Source organism: Podarcis muralis, chromosome 5 (assembly GCF_964188315.1).
Source record: "Podarcis muralis chromosome 5, rPodMur119.hap1.1, whole genome shotgun sequence".
Lineage (NCBI taxonomy): Eukaryota > Metazoa > Chordata > Lepidosauria > Squamata > Lacertidae > Podarcis > Podarcis muralis.
The window spans coordinates 62,266,651-62,292,340 of NC_135659.1; the positions used below are offsets into that span (position 1 = coordinate 62,266,651).

The 25,690-nt window shown below is 42.4% G+C and overlaps 1 protein-coding gene across 3 annotated transcripts in view; it reads left to right on the forward strand.

Moving 5' to 3' along the window:
• RASSF5 (Ras association domain family member 5) overlaps window positions 1–25,690 on the forward strand; it is a 104,797-nt gene that overhangs the window by 56,395 nt on the left and 22,712 nt on the right. The window contains exon 1 of one of the 3 annotated variants that reach the window (XM_028734372.2): window positions 2,142–2,831. The exons of the other annotated variants lie outside the window; for them this stretch is intronic. Within the exon in view, the coding sequence (XP_028590205.1) occupies window positions 2,712–2,831 (120 nt within the window). The 5' untranslated portion in view covers window positions 2,142–2,711. Of the gene's footprint in view, window positions 1–2,141; window positions 2,832–25,690 lie in introns of those variants that run through there. 3 annotated transcript variants of the gene reach the window in all.

The window sequence follows — 25,690 nt, forward strand, 5'->3', positions numbered from 1 at the left end:
ACTAATAGGGTGGAAGGCAGGGAGACCAACAGCAGGTGGTGCCAGAGGCAATAGCAAGTGAAGCTGGAGCCAATGATAGATGGAGTTAACTCATTCTGGTTTTGTCCCCATCCTCCTCCCTGTTGAGTTCTACATGGGCAACAGTGAGCTTGAGGAGGAAGAGGAGGCTGGCATCCATTGTCAGCCACTGGGCTGGTTGCAAGTAAGGAGGCAGGCAGATGGGGGCAGGCTGAGTTTGGCAAGACAGTGCTCCATTTCCCTATTGCACCAGTCTCCACTCATGGTAACTGTGTAGACCCTATAGAATGCTTTGTGTTAAGACTCCTTAGATTTTCAAAATGGCGTTTGAAAATGAGATTATATTTCATAAATATTGTAAGCATAATTTCTTAGGGAAGTTAAAGAATGGGAGAGAGTGCTTTTAGTTTCTCCTTTAGAATGCATCCAAGCACTAAGTTCAGGATACTGGGACCCGCCTGACATGAAGGTAAAGGGGGTGGGCGTGGGTAGTTCCATGGCAGCAAATCTGGGAGCTGTATTTGGCTCTCCTTAAACAGGAGTGGGGACACAGGTGGCGCTGTGGGTTAAACCACAGAGCCTAGGACTTGCCAATCAGAAGGTCGGCGGTTGGAATCCCTGCGACGGGGTGAGCTCCCGTTGCTCGGCACCTGCTCCTGCCAACCTAGCAGTTCGAAAGCACGTCATAGTGCAAGTAGATAAATAGGTACCGCTCCGGCGGGAAGGTAAACGGCATTTCCATGCGCTGCTCTGGTTCGCCAGAAGCGGCTTAGTCATGCTGGCCACATGACCCGGAAGCTGTACGCCGGCTCCCTCGGCCAGTAAAGTGAGATGAGTGCCGCAACCCCAGAGTCATCCACAACTGGACCTAATGGTCAGGGGTCCCTTTACCTTTACCTTTAAACAGGAGTGAGGAGTGGCAGCTAACCCTGCTGCACTGGGAGACTTATCTTTCCCTTCGACAGCATTATTAGGTGTCGGGTGTGGAAGCAAACCAGTGCATGGCAGGTTGTGTGGAGGGAGTGTGCTAATGTGTGGAGAGTGACTGCAGACACATTTTAAAATGCTGTTTTTGCAAAGGAAGGCGCATGCTGAACTTTATGTAACTGGACAGGTGGCCTGTGGAGAATTTGGGGGTGGGGGTGGGCAGGGGGGTAGGCTTTTGTTTCAAAGCACATGCCATTATTCTTGGAGACAGTTAACCTGGTGGCTCAGATGCTGAAGGAAGGAAGGTAGTTCAGAGCAGGACTTCAGCCTAACCTTGAGAAATCAAAGGCAGTAAAATATTCTGGGCTTTCTGACTTATGCTCAAAAGAACTGTGCTTCAAGTGCCTCTAACATAGCAATAGGTGACAAATGGAAAAGTCTAACCTGATGAATGGCGATTGCTAAGGTTATGATCAAAACTGCCATTTCTTTTTGTGCCAGCTATGCTGAAAAATCATCCTGACTGTTCTAAAATTAGCTGCAGAACACAAGAGGCACTGGCTGGTTCCTTCACTGGTGTGTTGCTAGGGGAATCTATCCATCTCTCTCTCATTTTGCACCAATCCAACTGGTTAGTTTTCAGGGCTGGGACTGAGTGTAGAAGCACCATCATGACAGGTGGCATATTGTGTCTCTAGAGATTAGTATTTTGTTTTTAAACCTCCAATAGATGTCTAACTTCTACTTTTAAAAGTGAATGGGAGGTGCTGTTTGTAGACTTCTAAGTAGCCTTGCTCTGCATCACCACACCCCATGACCATTCCTAAGCTTTTATCACTGTAAGGTTTGTATGTTTTTACTAAAACTAGTTAAAACAGTTTCTGGGCAAAGATGAAATGGATGAGGTTGGTTTTGGACAGCTTTTGTTCAAGATAAGGAATGCATTAAATTACCAAAGGATATGCACCTGGAGAGCAGTGCATTGGAGGTTGGTTAAGTGATATATTTTTAATCAGCTGCTCTCATCTCTGTCCCTACCTTTTGTGAATGTTGTTATGGACACTGAGGAGCTAGGAGCAGGCTGTCTCCTCCCCTGATGGTGTAACTCGACTTCTCTGTGTGTGTGTGTGTGTGTGTGTGTGTGTGTGTGTGTGTGTGTCTCAAACGGTGCCAATCAAAATCAGCTGAGATGCTGACAGCCTCCCCGTTAAGAACCCGCTGCAGAAACTGCGTGAGAAATCTTGCAAGAGGAAGTGGCTCAACTCTGCTCGACAGAAAGCAAGCAGGAAGGGGTGGGGGAGAAGGAGGGAGGTGATGCCGTTCTCGCAACCAGCCTCCGTGGGCTGCAGGCAGGAGAACCAAGCCACAGATGGGGAATGAGTTTCTGAGCAGTCGCCACCACCATCACCAGCAGCAGAGAAGCCCCTTGGGGTCTGGCACCACCCTCTCCACTTCTGGCAATGCTTAGTCCGAGAAGGGAGGTTGGTGGCTGAAGAGAGGAGAGGTGATCCCCAGCAAGGCTCGTTTCTCCCTTAAAGGAGACGTCACCGGGTTTGCTCAGCAGAGGAAAACTGTTGCAAAGCATGGCAAGTGGGAGCTGGAGAGGCTGAAGTCGTGCTTGCTTGCTGTTGCTGCTGCTGTGATTGCCTGGAACTGGATTGGGAAACAGCGCTGCTGCCGCAGTGAGCGGAGAATCCGATGGTTACCTGGCTCTCTGGCTCACTGGAGGGCTTCACGTGCGCCCACGACCCGGGATCCCCTCTCGGATGACGGTCGACAACAGCATGAGCAGTGGCTACTGTAGTTTGGATGAAGACTTGGAGGACTGTTTTTTCACAGCCAGGACCACCTTATTTAGGAGCGCTCAGAGCAAATTTGCCGCAAAGGTAACGAGCTGTATGGCAATTCCGTAGCACCCCCCCCCTCAATAATCTGTATGCAAAACCTATTTCTGGCTATCAGCATTTAATGATATTCGAGAGGCATTCATTCATTTGCAGTGCATGGGTAGCCTTGCTCAGTTGCAATGGCTTGAAAGCTTATCTTTATGCCATTTCCCTCTTTCAAACTCTGATCTCTTCATAGTCGCCCAAGTGCTTGACTTTGACACCTGTTAACTCTGACATTCAGGGAACAGCAGTCTCACAGAGACCCTGTAGTTGTCCTTCACATGTAATATTTTTGAACATCTACCTTCTCAAAGGGTGTGTGAGATTGGTTGCTAAACTGAATGAATGACATTGAACTGTATCGTCAGCGCATTAAGTCTAGTGAGACTGTGCCAGTGTTTTGTTTAATTAAAAAAAAATGCATTATTGCTTGGAAGATTTTTATCCTGGTGTGGATATAATGAGTCAGAGACTGTTGGCTAACTTGCATATACATGTAATTATGATTCTCAGAGCTGATGGGCATATTCCACTGCTCCATATAGTCATATAAACCTAATATGAGGGGAAATTTGTCTGCTCCTCTGGTTTTACATGGGTTTTAGAATTATGAGGCTACAACAAAATAAAATGAATTAAGCTGATCTTGCCCTTTTTGCTTCTACCATGCAATGTATTTGCAGTCACTGTAATGACTAAATGAAGGCTTAGCAGGGTGGATTCAGTTTAAATCATGGAGATTTAAAATTGCCACAAAAAGAGCAATATAAATCCAGCTTCCCGTGTTGTAATCTGCATATTTCCTGAACGTATGCAGCAGCAAATTAGTATGTGTGACAGTTAAAACACAGTGGTTTTTACGCATGTATGAGGAAAAGGGGACAGTTGTGAAATTAATGGGTTTCTTTGCACACATGCATTGAGCGAGATCACTTACTCTGAGGATTAAGTGCTCAGAACTTTCCAGAAGTAATGGCTTACAGTTACTGGGTAGAACAGTGAAAGTAAATGCTGAAGCTATTTAGCTGGTAGTCATAAATATTCATAATTTTGAGAAATGAACACTTTGCAGAACTCAAGCTTTTTTGTTGCAAGAGGCGAGGGGGGGGGCGCCTAGGAGAGAAGAAAAAAAAAGTCCCAAGAAGGTGGGTTTTGGGATGATTCAGGATTGTGTCTTCTGGGTCCTAGAACCTGTGTCAGTCCCTGAGCCCAGTAGGAAGATCACAAGAAGAGCAATAAATAAGCTTTTGTTGTGTCTCTAATGCTCAATCTCAAAAGTTAAAACTTTTTTCCTGCCACTCCTAATGTTTTTATATAAAATATTAATGAACACGTTGATGGAGAACCACCCATTTATCTTTAACAGACTAGTCAGGTAAATGTCAGCATATTTCTATTAAATTTAGGTTTCATTTTAGAGCTGGATACTTTTGAACAGAAAAAATACCATAGCTGAAACAAAACAATGTTCTTTTTTTTATCATAAAAAATATTTAACATTTTATCTTTCAAGTATCACCTCCTCCTTCTTCTTCTTCTTTTTATTGATTTTAAATACCACCCTATACCTGGAGGTCTCTCGGCGGTTCACATAAACAGATTACAGTATATAAAATTAAAATAAAAGCAATAACCCAATAATATCCCCCTCCAAAGAGCCACATTTTAAAAGAGTATGGGATGTAAATCAGATCACCCAAAGGCCTGGTTGAAAAGGAACATTTTTGCCTGGTGCCTAAAGGTGTATAGTGAAGGTACCAGGCGAACTTCCCTGGGGAGAGCATTCCACAGACGGGGAGCCACTGCTGAGAAGGACCGTTCTCGTGTTGCCACCCTCTGGACTTTCACCCTGAGGCTTAGACTTTCAGGCTTAGGCTTTTAGCAAGAGGTCAACAACCATATACTGTCCAGCCTTGTTCAGGCACCCTCCCCCTTAGGCATGTTCTACTGGCATGCTACCATGTATAAGAATGGTGCTGGGAAATAAATAAATAGAATCATGCCAGGAAATGGTGGGAGAGAGCTGAAGAGTCCTTGTAGCTCAAAAGGAGACTCTCCAGAGCCCGAAGAGGATGTCGCTGAGGGCGGATGAAGCCCCAAAGACACCTGAGGTGCAGTGGGGCTTTCTTTAAGCTGCTCAGCCTCCCTGCCTAATAGCTGATGGGCGAGGTGGCCCAGCCACCACTGCCGCTGCTTTCTCACACCACCTCCAGTTGGTTCCAAAGCTTCAGCTCTAGATATTTTGGTACCAATTGGTGAGGGAGCAGGTGTTAAAGCTGGAGAGCTGGGGAAAATAGACATTTAGAGGCGTTTTAGAGGGTGCTCCCCACTTTATGCAATTTTACTTAGGCACGCGATGGCCCGGAACATAACCCCTGCATAAGTGAGGGGACGCCTGTGTTACTCTCAGGACTATATCTATTCCAAAATGCTATGAAACAATATGAAGATTAGGCACATATTTGCAGTTGTTCAAATTCTATCAATATGTTTGTGTTTATGATATGACTTCAAGGACTTGGAGGTAATAGAGGCTTCCTTGCCTCGGCATGTTCCACCCCTACCTTTCATGTCCCATCATGGTTAAAACTAGTTTTGCAAATTATGATAAACTGTACCATGGAAAATTTAAATGTAGGCTCAGATCCATGCTGCTATGACAAATTATACATGCATACCCATCCACATCAGTGTGACATTCCCAGCTATATTCTGGATAGTGTCCATGATACTTTTCTATCCTGGTGCAGATTTGAAACTTTGCTTAGCCACACGAGTGCTCATGTAGTCATTTTTTTTAAAGGAAAAGATAGCAGTAGGGCTACACTCTTGCACACAACAATGTCCCTGACTTCAAGAATATTTTCACATCTTTACAAGTCCATTTTAACCTGGGCAGTTGGCTCTTGTCCCTCCAGTACAGAGTGAGCTTCTCCAAGTTTGTTTGCTTTTATAAAAAGGAAGTAAACAGGTTCTTCTGCCCGCAGTGACCCTCTCCTTCCCCTTCATTATCATTACATGGTGACCGAGGCACTGAAGCCGGATCAGGGTTGATAACTCTGAAGCAGTAAGAGGGAAGTCACTCCCACAGAAAGGATTATACTACATTGGTTCACCAGCCAGCTGGGTTTGTCTAAGGGAAAGACATTTTAGACAGGAGTCTAGTTTTGCACCGGAAAAGGAACCCTAAAGCATTGAAAGATTTGGATCAGTGTAAAACAAGCATCGGGTGAAATCCCTTGCATAGAAGTTTGAGCCTAAAGCTGCTTTTAGCTCTAGAGGAGGAAGTGATGTCATACCTCAGTGGTCGTCTGCTTCTGTCTGTGGAGAAATGTATCTCAATCGATTTTTGTTTTTATAATATTTTTATTGATTTTCCAACACATATTAAGCACAATACAATACACAATACAAAAACAAACAAACACATAAACACACAGATATAATTTCAAAACCTTCTTTTCATAAATCTTGCTTCTCCGACTTCCCCATACCTCCCCTTTCTGCATCCCTATTTCCAAATTTCTTTCAGCAAATCCTCACTTAATTTAACTAATTACTCTTTTTTCCCTTCTCTCTTACCTAATCATTTACAGCTGTAATCCTCTTTTTTCTCTAACCTCGACATTTTAGCACTCATTAATTTTATAATAATTCTTAAGATAAACTTTAAATTTCTTCCAATCTTCCTCCACCGTCTCTTTTCCTTGGTCACGGATTCTGCCCGGCCGCTTTGGTGACTCTAGATAACTTCGGGCCGATCGCACGCCCCCGTGGCGGCGGCGACGAAAACCAACTCGATTTTTGTGCCCTTTCGGTGCCAGAAAGAATAATTGTTTGGGGCTCATCTTTCTAAAAAGCGTTGCAAGCATACTTTACAGATCTATTCTTGCCACGTGGTTTGGTGCCGTTCCACAGTGCAGGCCACAGTCTCCTCTTTTCCTGCTTCTTTCCTCCCCCCACCCAACTATTCTCTCTGGATTTCCTGTGAACCAGAAGGGATTTTTCTTTAGGTTAGTTTAATAACCTGCCTCATCTGCTGCCATTTTTCCTTTAAAAAAAGGCTTTGACTGAGTCATGTCTGTAGGCAATCTAAAAGATCAAAATCTTCTATATGTTTCTACTCCAGTGCACATGTTGTTCCTTTCTTTTTGTGTGGAGGCTAGAAATGTAGAAACAGCCAGACAATGTCAATGAGTTGGCCTATCTAGCCAAAATTTCCTCTTTCTGAAATGACAGCTAGCACCAGATGCTTCAGAGGAGGGTGCAAGAGCACACAGATAACTCACACTCCATTATGTGGGATAATTTGCCTCCGTTTAAGAAATTCTGAAATCATTAGTGACTTTGGACTTAAGCCTGGAACATGGGGGTTGGTTTCTCTCTTTCACTGATAGCATGAGCTATTTGCATTCTGTTTTGTGTGAGAATTGCTGAAAAACTGAAAAGTCAAGTTTGGGGCAAGGTCAATTAGACCTTGACTGTCTTTGCCAGAGCTTCATGGCATTTCTTCTATGAACATTCAGTATGTATCAACAAGCCTAAAGGTAAAGGACCCCTGACAGTTAAGTCCAGTCGCGAATGACTCTGGGGCTGCGGCACTGATCTCGCTTTAAAGGCCGAGGAGCCGGCGTTTGTCCGCAGACAGTTTTTCCGAGTCATTTGACCAGCATGACTAAGCCGCTTCTGGCGAAACCAGAGCAGTGCATGGAAACACTGTTTACCTTCCCGCCGGAGCAGTACCTATTTATCTACTTGCACTTTGACGTGCTTTCAAACTGCTAGGTTGGCAGGAGCTGGGACCAAGTGATGGGAGCTCACCCCGGCACGGGAATTCAAACCACGACCTTCCGATCGGCAAGCCCTAGGCTCAGTGGTTTAGACCACAGCACCACCCGCGTCCCTATAGTTTATTCCTTGCTCTGCTTGATGGCCAACCTAAGAGAAATATCTCTGGAAAGCAAGAAGATAAGTTGTTTGAGCTTATGCTGGTATGAATAGACAAGTAGAGTGGAAGGTCTTCCATGTTGCTGTACCAGTGCCTGATCCATGCTTCAACCCTGGTGGCAATGCAGTGCCATGAGTTGCAGCATTGTGCTCATGGGCAATTTCTGTATCTGGCTGTGTCCCAGCTGCAAGTGAACCCTATGCAGGTAGATTCAAATGCAATTGTGTACAAATGAAAAAGTAGATGAGGTTGTAGGTGTTAGGATATAGTTCCGTTCCACCTTAAAAGGGTCCAGGCATGACTGTTGTGTGTCACATGCCTGTTTACTTCCAGCACAGTCTGCTGGGAACTTCCGTTTGTATATAGCTTTTGTGTTACTGCTGTTTTGCTGGAGACGAAGGGAAGCTGACATGTTTTCCTCTGTTCCTAACTACACTGAATAAAATGCTGTACGTTATGCTTACACATCTCTCTGTCTGCCTCTTCTGCTGTGAGATGATTTACACACTCTGCTGACAGAGCGTGCCCGGGTCTCTAAACGTATCTGAGGCTCGTGTCGCTGTTTGATGCTGTTCCAAGGGAGACCGGCTGCTGGCCAGTGGCTGGAGCCAGCTGGGGGCCTGCCTGATGCCTGCCTGATGCCCCCGTCTTCCCAGCAGTATCCCAACAGTAGGTTCTGTTCTTTTCTAGGATGTACCAGTCTACAACATTTGATAGATAAAATTGAGTATTTGGCTTCTTGAGAAACTGAAGAGCATCTCTGAGATGCAGGCCTTAAGCATCCAAAGCTGTGTCCAGATTCTGGGCTACAGACTAGCGTTCAGAGCAAAGCTCCCTGCCTCCATTCAATATTGTATTCATATTCTGTTTGCTGCTTTGACGGCCTTCAGTCCAAAAGGTGGTATATAAATAAACCATAATATCTTCATTCATGTTATCATGCAGCTGAACACCTTTGGAGGAGAATGTAAGAGCTAGCTACAGATCCATGCTCTCCTCATCTGCCATCTACCTAGCCAAACAACACAGCTGTATTTCTCTGACTCTCCCCACTTCTAGGAATCCTCAGGGCCTCTTCTCTATCATTTGATGATCTGCCAAGGTCTGTCCCACTTCTTCTCCACATTGCGCTCTCTGTCCAAGACGTTGCCATCTCCTACAGTTCTAAAATTGAAACCATATGCTGTGATCTCTCTTCCTCCATTCCGCTCTGCAAATTGCCCCTTCTCCTCCATCTTCCTCTTCCTTTCCTCCCCCTTTGTCTCACTTGAGGAATTGACTGGCCCATGTGCTCATCTAATGCCTCAACATCCCACCTTGATTCTATCTTCTTCCATTTCCTGATTGCCATCTTCCTCCTCACCATTATCCCTCCCCTCCTTTACATAATCAACCATTGTCTCTCTTGTGACTCCTTCCACATTGCATTTAAGTATGCCATTGTCTTCATGTTCTTAACATACAAACCACCTCAAACCCATCTTCCCTCTCCAACTAATGTACCTTTGCTTTCAAACCCCTGGAGTCTATCGTTTCAATTTTCTCTCCTCCAGCCAACTTCTTAATCTGCCACTAATCTGGTTTTCAGCCTTTGCACTCCACTGAAACTACTCTCGCAAATGTAAGTGAAGATGTGTGTTTGTGCACTTGCGAGTGAGGATGTGTGTCTGTGTGTGCATGACAATGAATGCAGAGGACATAAAGTTTGCCCCCCCCCCCGCCTTATGCTTTTGAACACTTTTCACATGTCTTTGTCTCATGTGGAAAAGTCAAGATCTTCTCAGTGTCATCCTGTGACAATGAGTTCCACTAGATTATAAAGGTTGCTTCATTCTCTATTCTATACCAGAAGTACGCTGAACATATTGGAAGTGAAGTACTTATTGACTTCTAACTTTCTTTACTAATAATGACATTTTCTGTTACAAACAGAGGTCATCACGGCATATTTTCTATAGCCCCCCCCCCCCGCGCTCCCCGAATTCCTGTGTTGTGGGAACTGGCATTCTTGATAAATTATTCCTTGCTATCTGTGCGTAGCATCACATTGCATTTAATGGGAATTGTAAGTAGCTAGCTTCTCCCTCCCCTGGCTTTTGGGTGGCTGGAGGGTATAATTTAAGACTTTTAAGAAATTGTTGCCGTCACCATTAGAGGGACTGTTAAAACTGTATGATTACTTTTGGCACGGATTATTGTTGGAAGGTTTAACAGAATGACGGGCATGGCATGTACTGAACAATGGGAGTAACTTGCCCCTTGCAGCACCCAGCTTTCTTAAGGAAGTGAATGTCAAATTATGGTAAAAAGGATTTAGGAACAAATCATGTCCTAATAGGGTAAAAGAGCAGATGATTTACAAAAGGGTAATTGATCATCTCAAAAGCACTTGATCACCTTAAGAACCTCCTGCTGATTGCTGGGCTGTTGGAATGAAGCTGATTGCTTATGGTAGGAAGGGTGAGAATAATTGCATATTGTATGTAACAAATAGGAAGCTTTTCCTGTTTCTGCCACAATTGTGAATCACATAAACTAAATGCTCCCTGACTCCAGGTTCTAAATGCAAGCTGTTTGGTTAAACATGGGTCTCTCGGTGTGGATGGAGTTTTTCCTGCACCTCCAAGAATCTTCTGGGATTGTTATTGGAGGGGGAAAACAGGTGCAGCCTTTAAATATGGCCTTTGTACAACTCTTGTGGAGACACGCAGAATGCCAGGAGCACCAGCTTTGTTTGGGGAGGTTCTGCATACAGGAGACTTTTGAGAAGAAAGGAAAAAGCTGTATATATGGGGGATGCAAATTTTCAAAGATCTGTAACCTCTCATTATTTCAACAGAATTGTGCAGGGGAAATCATGCTGGCTTTCCTAGCACTTGACCCTTTTGTCTCTCCAAATGCAGACTAATCACCGGGGATGTATGTTACAGTGAAACTGAACCTGCAACCTAATACTAAGGTCTCTTGTTGTGGGTGGTTGTGTGGTGCTCTGTCTTATAATGAAATTCAATAGGGACTGCAATTCTGAGATGCATTGGATTATGGCACTGAATCTTCTAACACAGACTGATGTACTAAGGGTTATATGATGCTTCTTGACCAAACAGTAATGTTATATATGATACTTTATATAGATCAACTCTCTTTCTCTCTGTGTGTGCCCATTTATATATAAGATATTTTTAATTTGCAGGTACATTATAGCTAACTTTTATGTTCCTCTCATCCCGTCCTCTCCCTTTTAGTTTTCCTTCTGCTGACTTTTTTCTTCCAGCAATTATTTTGAGCTCCTAAAACAGACATTGGGAACTTTAATCCTGTTGGTCCAAATTCCAGCGCAGCCTTCTGAGTAGACTAAGGGCAGTGGTTCCTCAACAACCTTGGTCTATGGCTGCAGTTGTATCAATTTCTGTTTCAAAATAAATCAACAATTTATGAATCTGTTGTAAACAGGGGCCAGATTCAAAAAATAATTTACTTGCTAGGACAAGAATGTATAAGGCTTGTGAATTTTTAATATTTATTTATTTATTGAATTCCTCTCAAGGGAACTTAGGACAATGTACAATAAAGAATAAAACAACAAAATGCATCCCATAAATAAATATAACCAGATATAGCTCTAACATCACCAAATAAATAAATAAATCAGAATTAAAACACTGACACAGACCAACCTGCAGCTGTTGGGAATTAAACTCTAACTTAGTAGCCTGGTTCACACATGGCACTAAGCCAGTGGTTCCTAAACGCCCCCCCACACACACACACTATGGACCACTTGAAAATTACTGAGGGTTTTGGTGGGCAATTTAAATATTTTTTCTGTCTGCTGTAGCAATTCACTGTGCTAGAAGCTATATAATTCTAATTGCATTGCTTCTTTTGTTCGCTTTTATTTGTTTACTTCCTTTCGCTCTGTCTTTCGTGTACCTAAGCCTCCTCTCTGCTGCTCCTTTACCTCTACCCCTCAGATCATTTCTGGTCACCTTATGGATGGACCATTGGGTTCATAGAACAATGGAGCAGCTGCTATACTCCCTGCTCTTCACAGGCAGCCATGGACCACCTGAGTGAAGTTCACAGACCACCAGTGGCCCACAGGCAACAGTTTGGTAACCCCTACATTAGGCCAATCTATGGCTTAGATTGGCCTAATGTAGGGGTTACAAAGATCATTTGTGTGGTCCTCCTAAGCCATACTTTGGCTTAGTGTGATGTGCAAACTATCCCTATTATATTATATTATATTATAACCTCACCCCAAAGATTCATTCCTCCATTGTCTCCTGTGACAGATGGATGCCAACTACTGAGCCAAAACGCCATAGCTCCAGTCTGATGTTATTTGGCACCATAGTGTGAGACCCGATACAGAAAAAGTGTGTGTGTCTTCCAGCAAATGCCTCATGTTGCCAGAAAGATGAGTCAATTAGCATGTTCTAGTGAGTTATTTCACACAGGAGCTTGTTGAGACAGGTAACTAATCAAATATGTGGAGGAGGAAAGGAACTGAAGAAATCCTGATCTGGCAAAACTGTGAGGGTGGGGAGAGGTATTAAACAATATTTAATCTGGAAAAAATAGGGAATTTAATCTGGAAAAAATAGGGAGTTAACCTTAACACGAGGGGTCCAATGGTACACAGAACAACATCCTTCAAACCATTCTCCCCCTGCTTGTAAATGTTTGCTATGTTGATATTTCTAGCAGTGTTGCTATGGTACCATGTAATACTGCAGGCAGACTGACTTCCTGGCTTGCTCTTAAATTCGCAGCAGATAACTTAAAAGTTAAAACACCTCACTTGTGCAGAGGAGAGGCTTTCTTGCATCTGTAAATCAATGTTGTTGTTGTTGTTGTTGTTGTTGTTGTTGTTGTTGTTGTTGTTGTTGTTGTTGTTGTTGTTTAGCCGTTTAGTCATGTCCGACTCTTCGTAATCCTATGGACCAGAGCAGGTCAGGCACTCCTGTCTTCCACTGCCTCCTGCAAATCAATAATAGTGCTCATTTTAAACCTGAAGGTAGTGGTTAGTCTGTTCAGTTTCCCATAAGAATGTTAGGTTTGGAGACTGAATATAGGACTAAGATTTCCACTGTTCTGTAATCAGTATGCTTAGTGAGTGCTGTAGTATTAATGGGTGTGATTTTTCATTTTAGCTGAGAGAGTATTGCAATGGAGTTTCATACTAGTTGGGGTGTTCTCCAGTCTGGGGTCCTGCAGCTTCCATCTGCCCCAGCCAGCATGGCCAATTGTCAGGGATGATGGTAGACTAGCAACACTTGGAGGTCACCAGGTTGAGGAAGGCTGGTACAATTCTGTTATCACAATTTACAGAATTATACTGAATGTGTGCACTCTGCGTACATTGTGACTTGTTGTTGTTGTTTAGTCGTTTAGTCATGTCCGACTCTTCGTGACCCCATGGACCAGAGCACACCAGGCACTCCTGTCTTCCACTGCCTCCCGCAGTTTGGTCAAACTCATGCTGGTAACCTCGAAAACACTATCCAACCATCTCGTCCTCTGTCGCCCCCTTCTCCTTGTGCCCTCCATCTTTCCCAGCATCAGTGTCTTTTCCAGGGAGTCTTCTCTTCTCATGAGGTGGCCAAAGTACTGGAGCCTCAGCTTCACGATCTGTCCTTCCAGTGAGCACTCAGGGCTGATTTCCTTAAGAATGGATGCGTTTGATCTTCTTGCAGTCCATGGGACTCTCAGGTGTCTCCTCCAGCACCATAATTCAAAAGAATCAATTCTTCGGCGATCAGCCTTCTTTATGGTCCAGACATTGTGACTAGTCACCAGTTACAACTTGGTTTGGTGAGTGGGTTTTTCATTAAGTTGTCAACCTGCTGTAGTCTCAGTGAACTTGAGTGTATGCAAGAATGCCAAGTTCCTTATTGCAATGTTTTGCAAGAATAGTATACGCAATAACAATGTTAATCAACATGTAATGGGGGCAGGAGGGGAAAGATGGCTGTTGACTTTGCCCTAGCCAGCAACATCTTACCTTCACTTTGCAGTGGTGTCCATGACATTTGACAACGTGGAATGAAATGGGAGAATTCGGTTAAGACATTTGCATGTTATCCTATACTTTTTTGTCAGAGCAGAAAAAACCCTTCTGATAATTGCTATGGTTACTAACCTCATTTTTAATTTATCTAATGATTCTCTGTACTGAGTTACAGGTGAGCAAAAATCCAGGTGCTTTTTCAGTCCTGCTCCATTTCTTCTAGTTCTTTCTGCATGGGCAGCCTCATGCAACAGGAACATGGCATTTAGCATGGGGGCCTCAACTGGTCCAATGTGTTCATCATATAGAGTCCAGTATATAGACTTAAGCAGTATAAAAATTGTAGAAGTAATCTGTCTCACTGTCATCCTTGATTGATTAGGTCTAGTTCCATCTAGTGCAACATCTTTTGGAAAGAATTCCAGCCACCAGCAGGTATTAGTTGGTCAGGTGCATATGAGCTGTGGACCACCAGTGAGTTGCTGTCTACCTACCTTCTGGTATACTAAGGCATCCGATCTGCTACACTGGTTTTACTGTGGACAGGCACTTAGAGTAAAAATCCTTACCAAAAAAACCCATCCAATTTCCCCCAACACCAATACAAAGAATTATTGTGGCACCACTGAACGCAATTCGGTTGAAGCCTCATTATGACTGTGATCTACCAGTTGAAGATCTGCACACTTGGAAGTGACCATGGCAGCTAGGAGTACAAGCCAGTGTTGCTGAACAGCCAGCCTAATTTAGCTTAGAACGGTGCATTGTGGATGATGTAGGAATGCTCTTGCTTAAAAGGGCAAGCTCACCCCAAGTCCTCCCTGTAATGTGGTATCACTTCCCCATATTGTGATGATATTGCATTGTGTGCTTCCCCACCCATATTCCATCCCATTGGCCACTTCTGAAAGTAATCAAGGAAGTGCACAATCTATAAGCTTTAGCATGATAATTAATAATGGTCTTAATGAGGTGGAGGTGATGGCAGATTTGCTGTATGTTGCTTTTTCTCAGTTGTTGCCTAGAGCAATAGTGCAGTTTTCCTTAGTTTGATTTTGGAAATTTCCATAGCCCAGTAAGTCTTCCTGGCTAGAAAGGGGCTTTCAAGACATTGTGCATGTTGCACATGTTGCTGTGAAAAACACTTAAAGCTAAAGAGGCCTGGAATTGGAACCTGGAGTTTCTAACGCCCACTGTAATATCCATTAGCAGGCATTGTTTCTTTAGTCTTTCTCTGCTGCTTGTATATGTCCCTGCAGGCATGTTCCTGAATTATTTAAAATATTTACAACGCCATGCACCAAAGTTCTGGGCCTGGAGCTAAATTCTGAGCAGACAGAGTAATTTTCCCATTTAATTTCTAGTGGATTCTACCAATAACAATGTAACATTGTCTGGAAAAATATTTTAAACTGCAGTGTAGTGGTCATCAAGGGAGCTGCTTTTGTAAATCTGGTTTATAAATTGCAGTTCTGAAGCATATTGCTTTATGAGCCAAGTCAGGGACAGTAGACAAAATTGAGATAAGGCTGCTTACGTTATCGAAACTCTGATTATCGGAGTCTTGAATGAACAAACGTACCTCACAGTTGTTCTAAAGCAGTGGTTGGCAATAGAAGGTTTCAGAGTCCAATTCAGCCCACTGAGGAATTCCAGAGAGCCCCTGGGTTGCTAATCCAGAGGAAATACGTATGAGTGGGAGGGAAATGGTGGCTTTGACTATGAGACATGCTGGCAGTCTAACACCATCTTAAAATTGTCCTTTCATAAAACTAGTTTCTTACTAGGCTTCCATGGCTTCTCTTATGCTTCCTTTAGTGGTACATTTGTTTGCATCAGTAGAAGGTTGTTGCGCAAGTGAATGCACAAGCAGGTCGCTGATGACTTAGTTGCACAATCTGTTGTGCAACAAGATTCTGTTAGTGCAACTATTGCATTAAAACTCACCTGTTTGCTAGTGCATGAGCACTTGTACCAGAGAACGTTGGGAACAGCTCATATTTCTTAGCCCTCTCCCTGCCCCCCCACCCCCAAAATATCTCTGTTATGACATCCCCCTCCCCCCCTCTTTCTCTTCATCTTTTGTTAGGGCAAAAGAATTTATTGTAGCAGATTAGGAGAAGTGCAAACAACTAAGTGCTCCTAGCATTCATGAACCAGCTGACTGAACAGCAGTCAAGACAATTAGCCTTGATGCATCTCTGTTGCAAAGTATTTGTTTACTGTGCCAAGAGGATTTGTCTTGAAACATGTCCCTAAACAGTAAGTCCTTTGAGAGTATAACATTGAGGTCCAGATGTGGCAAAGAATTTAGTGACCTTCTGGGTCCCACTTTGCTTTAATATGATTATGAAATCCAGAAAGTTTGAAGTAGCATTTTGAAAGAATACAGTACAGTGGTACCTCAGGTTACATACGCTTCAGGTTACATACACTTCAGGTTACAGACTCCGCTAACCCAGAAATAGTGCCTTGGGTTAAGAACTTTGCTTCAGGATGAGAACAGAAATTGTGCTCCGGCGGTGCGGCGGCAGCAGGAGGCCCCATTAGCTAAAGTGGTGCTTCAGGTTAAGAACAGTTTCAGGTTAAGAATGGGCCTCTGGAACAAATTAAGTACATAACCAGGGGTACCACTGTACTGTAAAATGCCAACTTGGTGGTTCACAAACTAAACGTTGGTATTTAAAAGAGATAATGGGTATGACTGATCTAGAATGGGTGAATGAACTCTGGGTGTTACTCATTTTTTCTTTGTAAAGGAATATACTAATCCAAGTATCTAAACTATACCTGATGTGTTGAACACAGATGTACTCTCCATAGCTTAATCCACAATAATTATTGGAGGCAAAAAGGGTTTCTTAGCATTTAAAAGTAGCAGGGCTTTTTTTTCCAGCTGGAACTCAGCAGAATTCAGTTCCGGCACCTATCAGGTGGGTGCCTTCGCCATTATAAGGCGTTCATGTTGATTTCTGGCACCTTTTTTTCTAGGAAAAAAGCACTGAAAAGTAACGTTTAGAACTAGAGGCCCCATAAAATATGTTCTTCTTTCTGTGAAATAGGTAAATTAATGTGTAGTGGAGCCAGTGTGGTGTAGTGGTTAACAGCGGTGGACTCGTAATCTGGTGAACTGGGTTCACTTCTCCGCTCCTCCACATGCAGCTGCTGGGTGACCTTGGGCTAGTCACACTTCTCTGAAGTCTCTTAGCTTCACTCACCTCACAGAGTGTTTGTTTTGGGGGAGGAAGGGAAAAGGAGATTGTTAGCCACTTTGAGACTCATTAAGGGGAGTGAAAGGCGGGATATCAGGTCCAAATTCTTCTTCTTCTTCTTCTTCTTCTTCTTCTTCTTCTTCTTCTTCTTCTTCTTCTTCTTCTTCAAATGGATATCTGGAGCCTCCTTTCCACATGAAAAAAGCAACCCAAGGTTAAAATAGCAAAGTTAACAGAAATCTGTTTTATTCTATGGTACTACAGTATTTCAGCAGCAAATAATTTGGTGGTCGCAGCCTCAACAATATTTTGATTGAATGTTCACTGAAAGGAAATGGGCTTTCATAGACCTTTTTTGACAGAAGTATGCACCTTAACCTCTCTGACTAAATCCCATTAAATTCAATGTTTATAAGAAGATGTTGAAGGCTGGGTGCAGTGTATGAGGGTTTCGTAACTGTGCATGTCTGTACATAAGTTTTCTAGGGTGGTGTTTGAAATCTTCTTGAGGCATTCTAGACAACAATGCCCTTCGTGCAGATTTGCCACAGGAGAAATATCAATGAGTCACCTCAGAGCCAGGTATTTTGAGGAGACACCCACTATTAAGAGTTGCAGCATGAAATTTGTTCCAAACAAAACTTGGTTCTGCCAAGCCACACAGAAGGAAAATGCATGGTTACATAAAGTGTCTTCTCCACTTCCAAAGACAGAGTACCAGATTTTATGGAAACAATGTCTCCTGGTTTTGAAATCAGTAAGAGGAATCTTCATTTTTAAAAAAGAACTAATGCTATCAGTTTTGTTGTGGTGCTTGAGTATTCTACAATAATAGCTCTGCTGACAGCTTTTCCCTTTGTCCATCAACCTGATCAATATTTTTGCTTCTCAAAATAATGCCTAGAGAGTCCAACATCTCCAGTTGGATGTCTTCTTCTCATCCATAATAGATATATACTACCTCAAGGATCAAAGGAAGCATGTCAGAGAGGGCTACTGTGCTTTCCACAGGCTTCTGTGTGACTCATGAGGGAAATGAATTAGGTAGGTCTTTTGATCCAAGGTGGTGCTTTTTACATTCTGAAATAGTTAATTTGTGGGACAAAATTCCAAAGATGATACAGGCAGCATTTTGGACAAAATGGCAATAGAGTGTTTCATAAAGAACATAATGTAGGAAACAATATACAGGTGAAGTAAAGGGTCCTAGGCTCTCCAGTGTTTTGAGATTAAGTACATCAGAAAAATTAATAGTGGGCTAGACACTTGACCCTTCATTTCCACCTCAAATAATGCTTAGTCTGCCTCTTATGCAAGTTAAGTAGCAATAAAGGCTTGAATAATAGTATTTCTGAAAGATCTGTCAATCCTCTTCAGGAGTAGTAATTCTGATGGAGCAGAGTTGGGTTTGATTGAACTAAAGGTTGAGGTGAATCTAATGACTTTCACCAACAGACTGTCATCTCTGTCCATCTCCTTGTCAAAGCATGTGGCAGCTTTCACAAAAATTAAATTATCAAAGTTAGTGTGTGTATGTATGTGTGTGTGTGTGTATATATATATATATATATATTCTCTTTAGATTCAAGCTAAGCTTGTGCCTACTGATTCCAGGCAACTCTAATTTTAGATGTGTGGCTTTTGGCCTAGAGCAAAAAGCCTTTTTCCAGTCGTAGGCAACCCAGTTGGGAGTTGTGGGAGTTCTTTCAAGTAAAAATGATTGGGGGCCACATAACTACTGCCAATGACCTAGTCTGAAGGCAAAGTGGGTGAGGACACCCTTTCTCTTCCTTCACTTCTGTCCCCCTCCTTCATTCATTCATCCGCTTCTTTCCAATTCCATTCATCTTTATTTTGTCACACAGTCGCAGTGTGGCTGCCCTCCCCCTTTGCTCGAACCATTCAATTTCCTTCTGTTGAACTAATAAGAAGAATAGTCAAATTTTCACTCACTTTTTGAACTACAAGTAGGGCTTTCTCCTCCCTTCTCATCCTGTCAAGATAGATAGCTTGCTTGATCCTGTTGGGTGGCTTCCTTTAGTTCCAGAAAAGTCAGCCCCCAAGCAAACAACTATTTTTGAATCTCCAATACATCTAATTGCTATGTTTCAGATCTTCTTCCCCCACATACTTTTGGAAGAACAGCAATGGGAGGGAGATAACATTGGATCTTTATATAAATAAACTACACAGCTGCTGTGGGGAAAAGAATAAACAGTTTTTCCTAGCCATTGGCTGAATCTTTTATGACTTGTGTGTTTGGCTCCCCACTCTCCCCATCTTGGCTTATATATATATAAAAAGAACAAGCAATTTCAGATCCAACAAACTATAGCTTCATAATGTTCACACTAGAGCATAATGTGGATACAGATGAGCTTCTGTTTCATAAAGATGTGCAGTATGGTTAAAATATGAGGCAACATGACTTAATGTTGGGCAGTTTACACAGATTAATAGTTTCTTTGTTCAGTGTCACTTTTTAAACTGGTTGAAGCATGATGATACAAGGGTGCAAGCTCATTTGCATTAAAATAATGATGCCATTTACCCAGCCAATTTGTCTTGAAGCAAAGTTCCCAAGCAGTTTTGCACATAGGCCTCTTTGTGATATGTTCATGACTGTCAGTGATGATGTAGGAAGATCACAAATGCGTTGAAATTGCAGATACTTCAGTGGCAACCTTGCAAAACCATCACATCTCTGGCCTGAAAAGTACCAGGGTATAATCTGCATGAAACCTATTTGGAGATTGGATAAATTCATTCAGCATATCACTTTTCCAAATGTGGCAGTTCTGCCTGTGTTGGCCACCTGTCTATCGGCACAGCACATAGGAAGACCAACTCGGCCATTGTGAGCTGCCATGTCTGGACAATCAAAGTTGCAATAAAGTTTTAAGCTACAGCGTGTTTCTTCATTCCCCTCAGCTTCTGGCAGAATGCTGAGCTGAAAATGGGAGGTCAATACATCAGTTTGCTGTAAATAACTGAAAGTAAACAAATATGCCTGTATTGATTAGTCTTTATGCTAAGCAAGCCCTAGAAGTGGGAGGTGAGCCATGGGACACTAAGTGCCTCTGTGTTTGTTAAAAGTTCCTTTTTACCCTGTTTATGGATCCCTTAAACACAGGATTGGCATATACCACAGCGAGCCCTTTCACTGACCACTAAATAAGTTTGTGTCCATTGGGGGGGCAAGCAGGTGGTTTGCTGTAACAGCATGCAGCCCATATGTTTACTGTGAATGTTTGTACATCTTTTTAAAAACAACCCTAAAACCACTAAGTTTCCAAATGGTTTGCAACAATCATAATCTCAATCAGTTAGCTGATAGCCATGATCACTATGGGATAAGGCTTTGAAAATGTTAAAGGCTTACTAATCACACAAAAAATGCAGTCCTGGATGTTAACTTCCTAGCCATTCAGTTTGTTAGTCCCATGCTTCAGTAATCACTATAGCTCATATTTTCCAATCAACCACTCTTAATAACTCATATCATGAATTTATGGCTTTTTACGTAAGTGCTATACTTCGGTTAAGAAGCTCCTATGGCTAACTAGGCCATGAACTACATATGTCAAAACCATGAGTATCCCAGAGTGATAATGCACATTGCATGTTTGTGCTGTTTTGTTCTTATCATGCCATGTATTTGCTTTTGGGTGGGTGCAGGGTGGATGTAATGGAATTATATATATTAAGAATGCTGGGAACACAGACCTTAACCAGGGTCGTTGTGTTGCACCCTAATGAGCCCCTGTCCTGCTCTCTCCACAGAGGACAGTTCCTTGCTGTGGCTGGGGTTCAGAGACATTATTTGAAATACACACATTAATGTTAATGTAACAGAGATACTGACGTCTTAATGCATAACGTGTTGGCTCCTGTCTTCTTTATCTGCTCCGATGTGAGTCAAAGGATACAGTAGCCAAGGTGGCAATTCTAGAACACGGATGGTGGAATATTAAGAAATTTAGAATTTGCTGTAGATGAGTGATGCTAGGTGTTATATTCCCAAATTGAGGCCATGTCATCTTAAGATGTCAAGTCTATATATCCAGAATTGCCATTTCCATTGTTTTGAATTAGATGGCCTCTGTCTTGACAAATCAGAGGAGCTGTAATGATCAGAACTGAAGTGTTTAACACATACACACACACACACACACACACACACACACACACACACACACACAATTTGTGCTGGTATATTTTACTGAAAATACTTTAAATAAAACTTTAAATGTTTCTCATATTTTAAATCTAGTTGATTTATCAACTATCACTTTTTTCAAATAACACTAGTTTCAATAAAACAAGATTTCGACTTGCTACATAAGTGTTGAAGCTCAGAAGTGTAGCTCCCTAGGAAGAAGAAGACAGATTGGTGGTAGCATCCCTTCACAAAGCTAAGATGTTGTATATAGTATGATGATAGAAGTAGAAGAATAACTGATGGGCGATGAACAGGTTTAATCACTTGAAAAGCTTTATCGTGTGATTTCCCCTGATCCTGCCCTCTAGATACAAATTTGTCTCTTATATGGCTGGGAATTTCCCAGCAGGACTTTTTCTACCAGTAAGACTGGGGGGGAATTATGCAGATTACTGTATTGAAACTAAAATATAATCACATACACACTCTTTCTCACAGATAGTTGCCCTAAGTTTTCTCACATATCCTTCCATTCTTAATTCAAGATACAGTATCTTTGAACTTTCTTGATGACAGGGGTGTGCAATATTTTTTCTTTCATTTTCCCACTCATTTTAAGTCTTTCATTTTGTTTCCATTCCTTTCAGTTGCATTCATGTTTTGTGCTTTCCATTTATTTCAATTAGAGGCTCATCTGGTCATCTGCTGCCTATAACTTTGTTGCATTCCATCCAAATAGCATTATTTTTTCTGGTATACTGTAATTCCCCACAAAGTATCAGGCCTGTCAGATTTCAGGTGGGAAGGACAAAATGCCCCAACTTTTTCTGTTTGTCAATTTCATTGCTTTGTCCCTTCCTCTCTTTTTGTAACCGGAAAGGTAGCTGCACTGGGCTGTTGGCTGGCTGGCTGAAACCCAACTGTGTGCACCAGTTTCTGTTTTTCTCAGGAAATTATAGGTCCATTATACAACTGAAGATTTGTACCTAGATTTATTTCACCAACCTCAAATATACATGTATCTGCTGTGGTGGAGAGTAGAGGTACTATGGCCTCTTATCTTCAATCCATTTTGTTGCCGAAAGTTCCAGGGAGAATGGTTTCTCTGACAGAAACTAATACAACTGGATTGTTTAAACATGGCAAATGTTTCAGACTCACTAGGAGCAAGGATTTTATTTCAGCCCTATTCCTGGGCCTGGAGTGAGGGGCATTGTGCAAAAGCAAGCAGCCTTTCTCATGCCAGAGTTTGCAGAGCAGGTGCTAATGACATCCTGTTTTAGTTTTTGGCTATTAATAGCAGGGGTACAATGTGGATATCTAAAGAACAGTAAAATACGAGGGCTGCCTCCTTGAGATGTGCATGAAAATAGCAAAATCAGAAAATGTAAGAAGAACTAGGAAACTCACTAGTGTGTTAAGCTAAGTATATTTTTGGTGTAACATGCTGAAATTTTAGTGTAATGCACTGCTGGATTTCACAGCCTCATCCTCAAAATACACAAACCATTTTGTTTCCCTGCAAATATTCCTTTCCTGAGGAGGGACTCCCGGTGTCACTAGGCTGCATTTCCAATTGAGATGGATAGAAGAATATAGCATAAAGGAATTGGCCTACTCTTGTAAGAGTCAGACCTTTTGGTCTAATGGTAATCTATGATTCTCTCTGATTTCTGGGACAGTTCTTGTCTCTGCATTTAATATGAGGTCCTATATGGGAATTGAACTTCATACATGCAAAGCTGAATGACCCCTTTCCTGATGGGGGAGGGGGTCTTGTGCAACAAACAGAGCAGGTGTCCCATCGTATACCCACATCCTGGGTTTATGGAGCGTGGTATTGGCAATGTCATGGTCATCACTAGAGTTTCTTAACAGAATATTTCAAGTATTCGCTGAAAATTGGAGTTTGATCTCCCCCTCTGTGGTGTGCTTATTTTCAGTAGTTCTAGTCTGATTTTGCCCTTCATACCTGCCAGTCTTTTTTTTTTCTGTTAGGAGATCTCAAACCATCAAAAATTACTCTCATAACAGCCCAGTGATGTGTGACTCACTGACTCAAAACTGCCTAGATTTTTTTTTTCGTGTTTCAGCTTTTTGTTCTCTCCCTTCTATAAGGAGGTCAGGCTGACATCCATCTTTCCCCCATGAGGTTTTGTAGGGGAAAGAACCCACGTCTCCTTTATCGATGTCCAGAGCTATAACTACTAAACAACCATACTAGCTGTCTGCGTATAGTTGAGGAAGATAGGGTACTTTAACCAGCAGTAAGTGGGTTATGGAAATTACAGGGTGGGTTAACCAAGTAGCAGGTGAGACGTTAGGATTGCAGGATAGGGAACGTAAATGAAAATTGTGCCCATTAAAAAGAAAGGAAAAAGCCGCAGGCAAAACTAAACTGTAAAAACCAGACCATTGTATCCCACATAAAGGAAGGCCTGTTTGTCATGTGTGTGGCACACACTCAGTCCATCAAACGGAGGATTGCCATTTAAGAAAGCAGTAAAATCAACTCTCTGTAGTTTCTCATTCTTTGTGTGTTTGCTCAGGGACCCGCAGGCTAGCTTTTTGCTGCACTTTAGGTTACATTAAAAGCAGAAGCTGTTACCCTTACAAGATTGCCACACTTCCTGTTTTCAGAGTGACAGGATGAAATGAGCTGTTAACAAACATTGTCTTGGTAATCTCTTTGTCAGTATCTACTAAAAAGGAGTAATACTATGATCAGTTCCATTTGCACCGAGATGCTAAAAGAAGGAGCCCTCAGGTTTTTAATGTGTGCATGAGGAGAGAGGACCCAGCCAACAACATACTGTGTATGCGACAATGACCCAAGTACCTACACAAAGACTAGGGAAGTAGATAGGATTAATGCAGTGTACCTTTTAACAGTGATATGAAAACAGGCACACTTTTTCTGTTGGGATCAAAGTACAGTAGGTTCATAAGGTCTGGTACGTGTGTACTGAGTTTCATGGGTGCTCTGACTGACTGCCCAGCTGGTGGTGGATTTCTTCAGTGACCTCATTTTCCTCATTCCCTCCTTGGTGTGCTTCTTGGAACAAAAGCTGCCCAGGTTCCATGGTGTGCTTTGAAAAAGCTGCTCTGCCTCTTGTTTTGCTTTGGTGAGCTGCTGCTGGGACTCACTGTGATCAGGAGGAGGAGGAGGAGGCAGGGCATGCTGCTGAAATGAAGAGTGTAGTGCAGCCTGCCCTGTTGCAGCCGCCATCTCAGCCATGTGGCTGCAGCCCTGGGAGTTTAGCAGTTGCTACCTGGGGAAACCCCCTGATTCCAGGAAAGGATCCAAGCCCATGAGGCTGAGCTGGAAAAACCCAACAAGTTCATTAAATTGGTGCTCAAGGAAGGGAAGAACCTCACTGATACCGCCACAAATATTTTTACTGTCCAAAGAAAGTTACTCCATTCTGTTTCTGCATCTTCAATAAACATTTGGATGGATGAACTCTCTTAACTTTCTGAACAATTTAGAAGAAGAACAAGAGATACCGGCCCTTGGTGTTAATGAAAGTTTGCTCAAGTCTCTAGAAAGTTTAAGAAAACAGCAACTTAGAGCCGTAAAGGCAAAAAACGAGAAGTGTGATAAAAGAAACAGAACTACAGTTCGCCAGTACACAAGCATTTAAATATATTGCCTAAGGAAGAAAAAAACCTTCAGCCATTGGTGACAGACTACCAAGTGAAACAAAACCGAAAACATTTTTTACAAGCTGCCCCTGGATTAGGATATGTGTACAAGTTACAAGAGTACAAAAACAAAACAAATTTGAATTGAATCTGTTTTGGATGCTCAATTTCTACCATCAGGATTGCAAGCTTGCCGAAGATTTGACCACTACAAAGTGGCTCTGCAGATCGATATCCAGACTACAAGAAATAAAAGAATAAAATTAATTGTTTGGAAGGAGCAGGGTTGGGTGTGGGTGACCTGGAAGTTCTCGCAAACAAAATCAAGCACAGTCCCCAATAACAGAAAACAGTAAATCAGCCTGCAGTTGAAGGCTACCTTTGTGCACATGGGGAAAGGAAGATGCTTCTTTGTTTTCATGATAAGAGTTTTTGAACACACCTGCAAAGGCTGCTCAGAGTGACCCACACATCTGATGATTGGCATGGGGAGTCAAGATTACTTTTTATAGTCTGGCAATAAATAGATAAATATACCAAGGCTCTGGAGAATTGTCACTGCTGTTTAAGAATTATTGGCTTTTGATTTTATTTTTGAATTTTTTATCTTCTGTATGCATCATAAGGGTAGGGTGAAAATAGTCTGAATAAATATATTTTAACAAATTAAAGTTGGGTAAACGTAAAGGACCCCTGACAGTTAAGTCTAGTTGCGAATGACTCTGGGGTTGCGGCGCTCATCTCGCTTTACTGGCCAAGGGAGCCGACTTTTGTCCGCAGACAGTTTTTCTGGGTCATATGGCCAGCATGACTAAGCTGCTTCTGGCGAAACCAGAGCAGCACACGGAAATGCCGTTTACCTTCCTGCCTCAG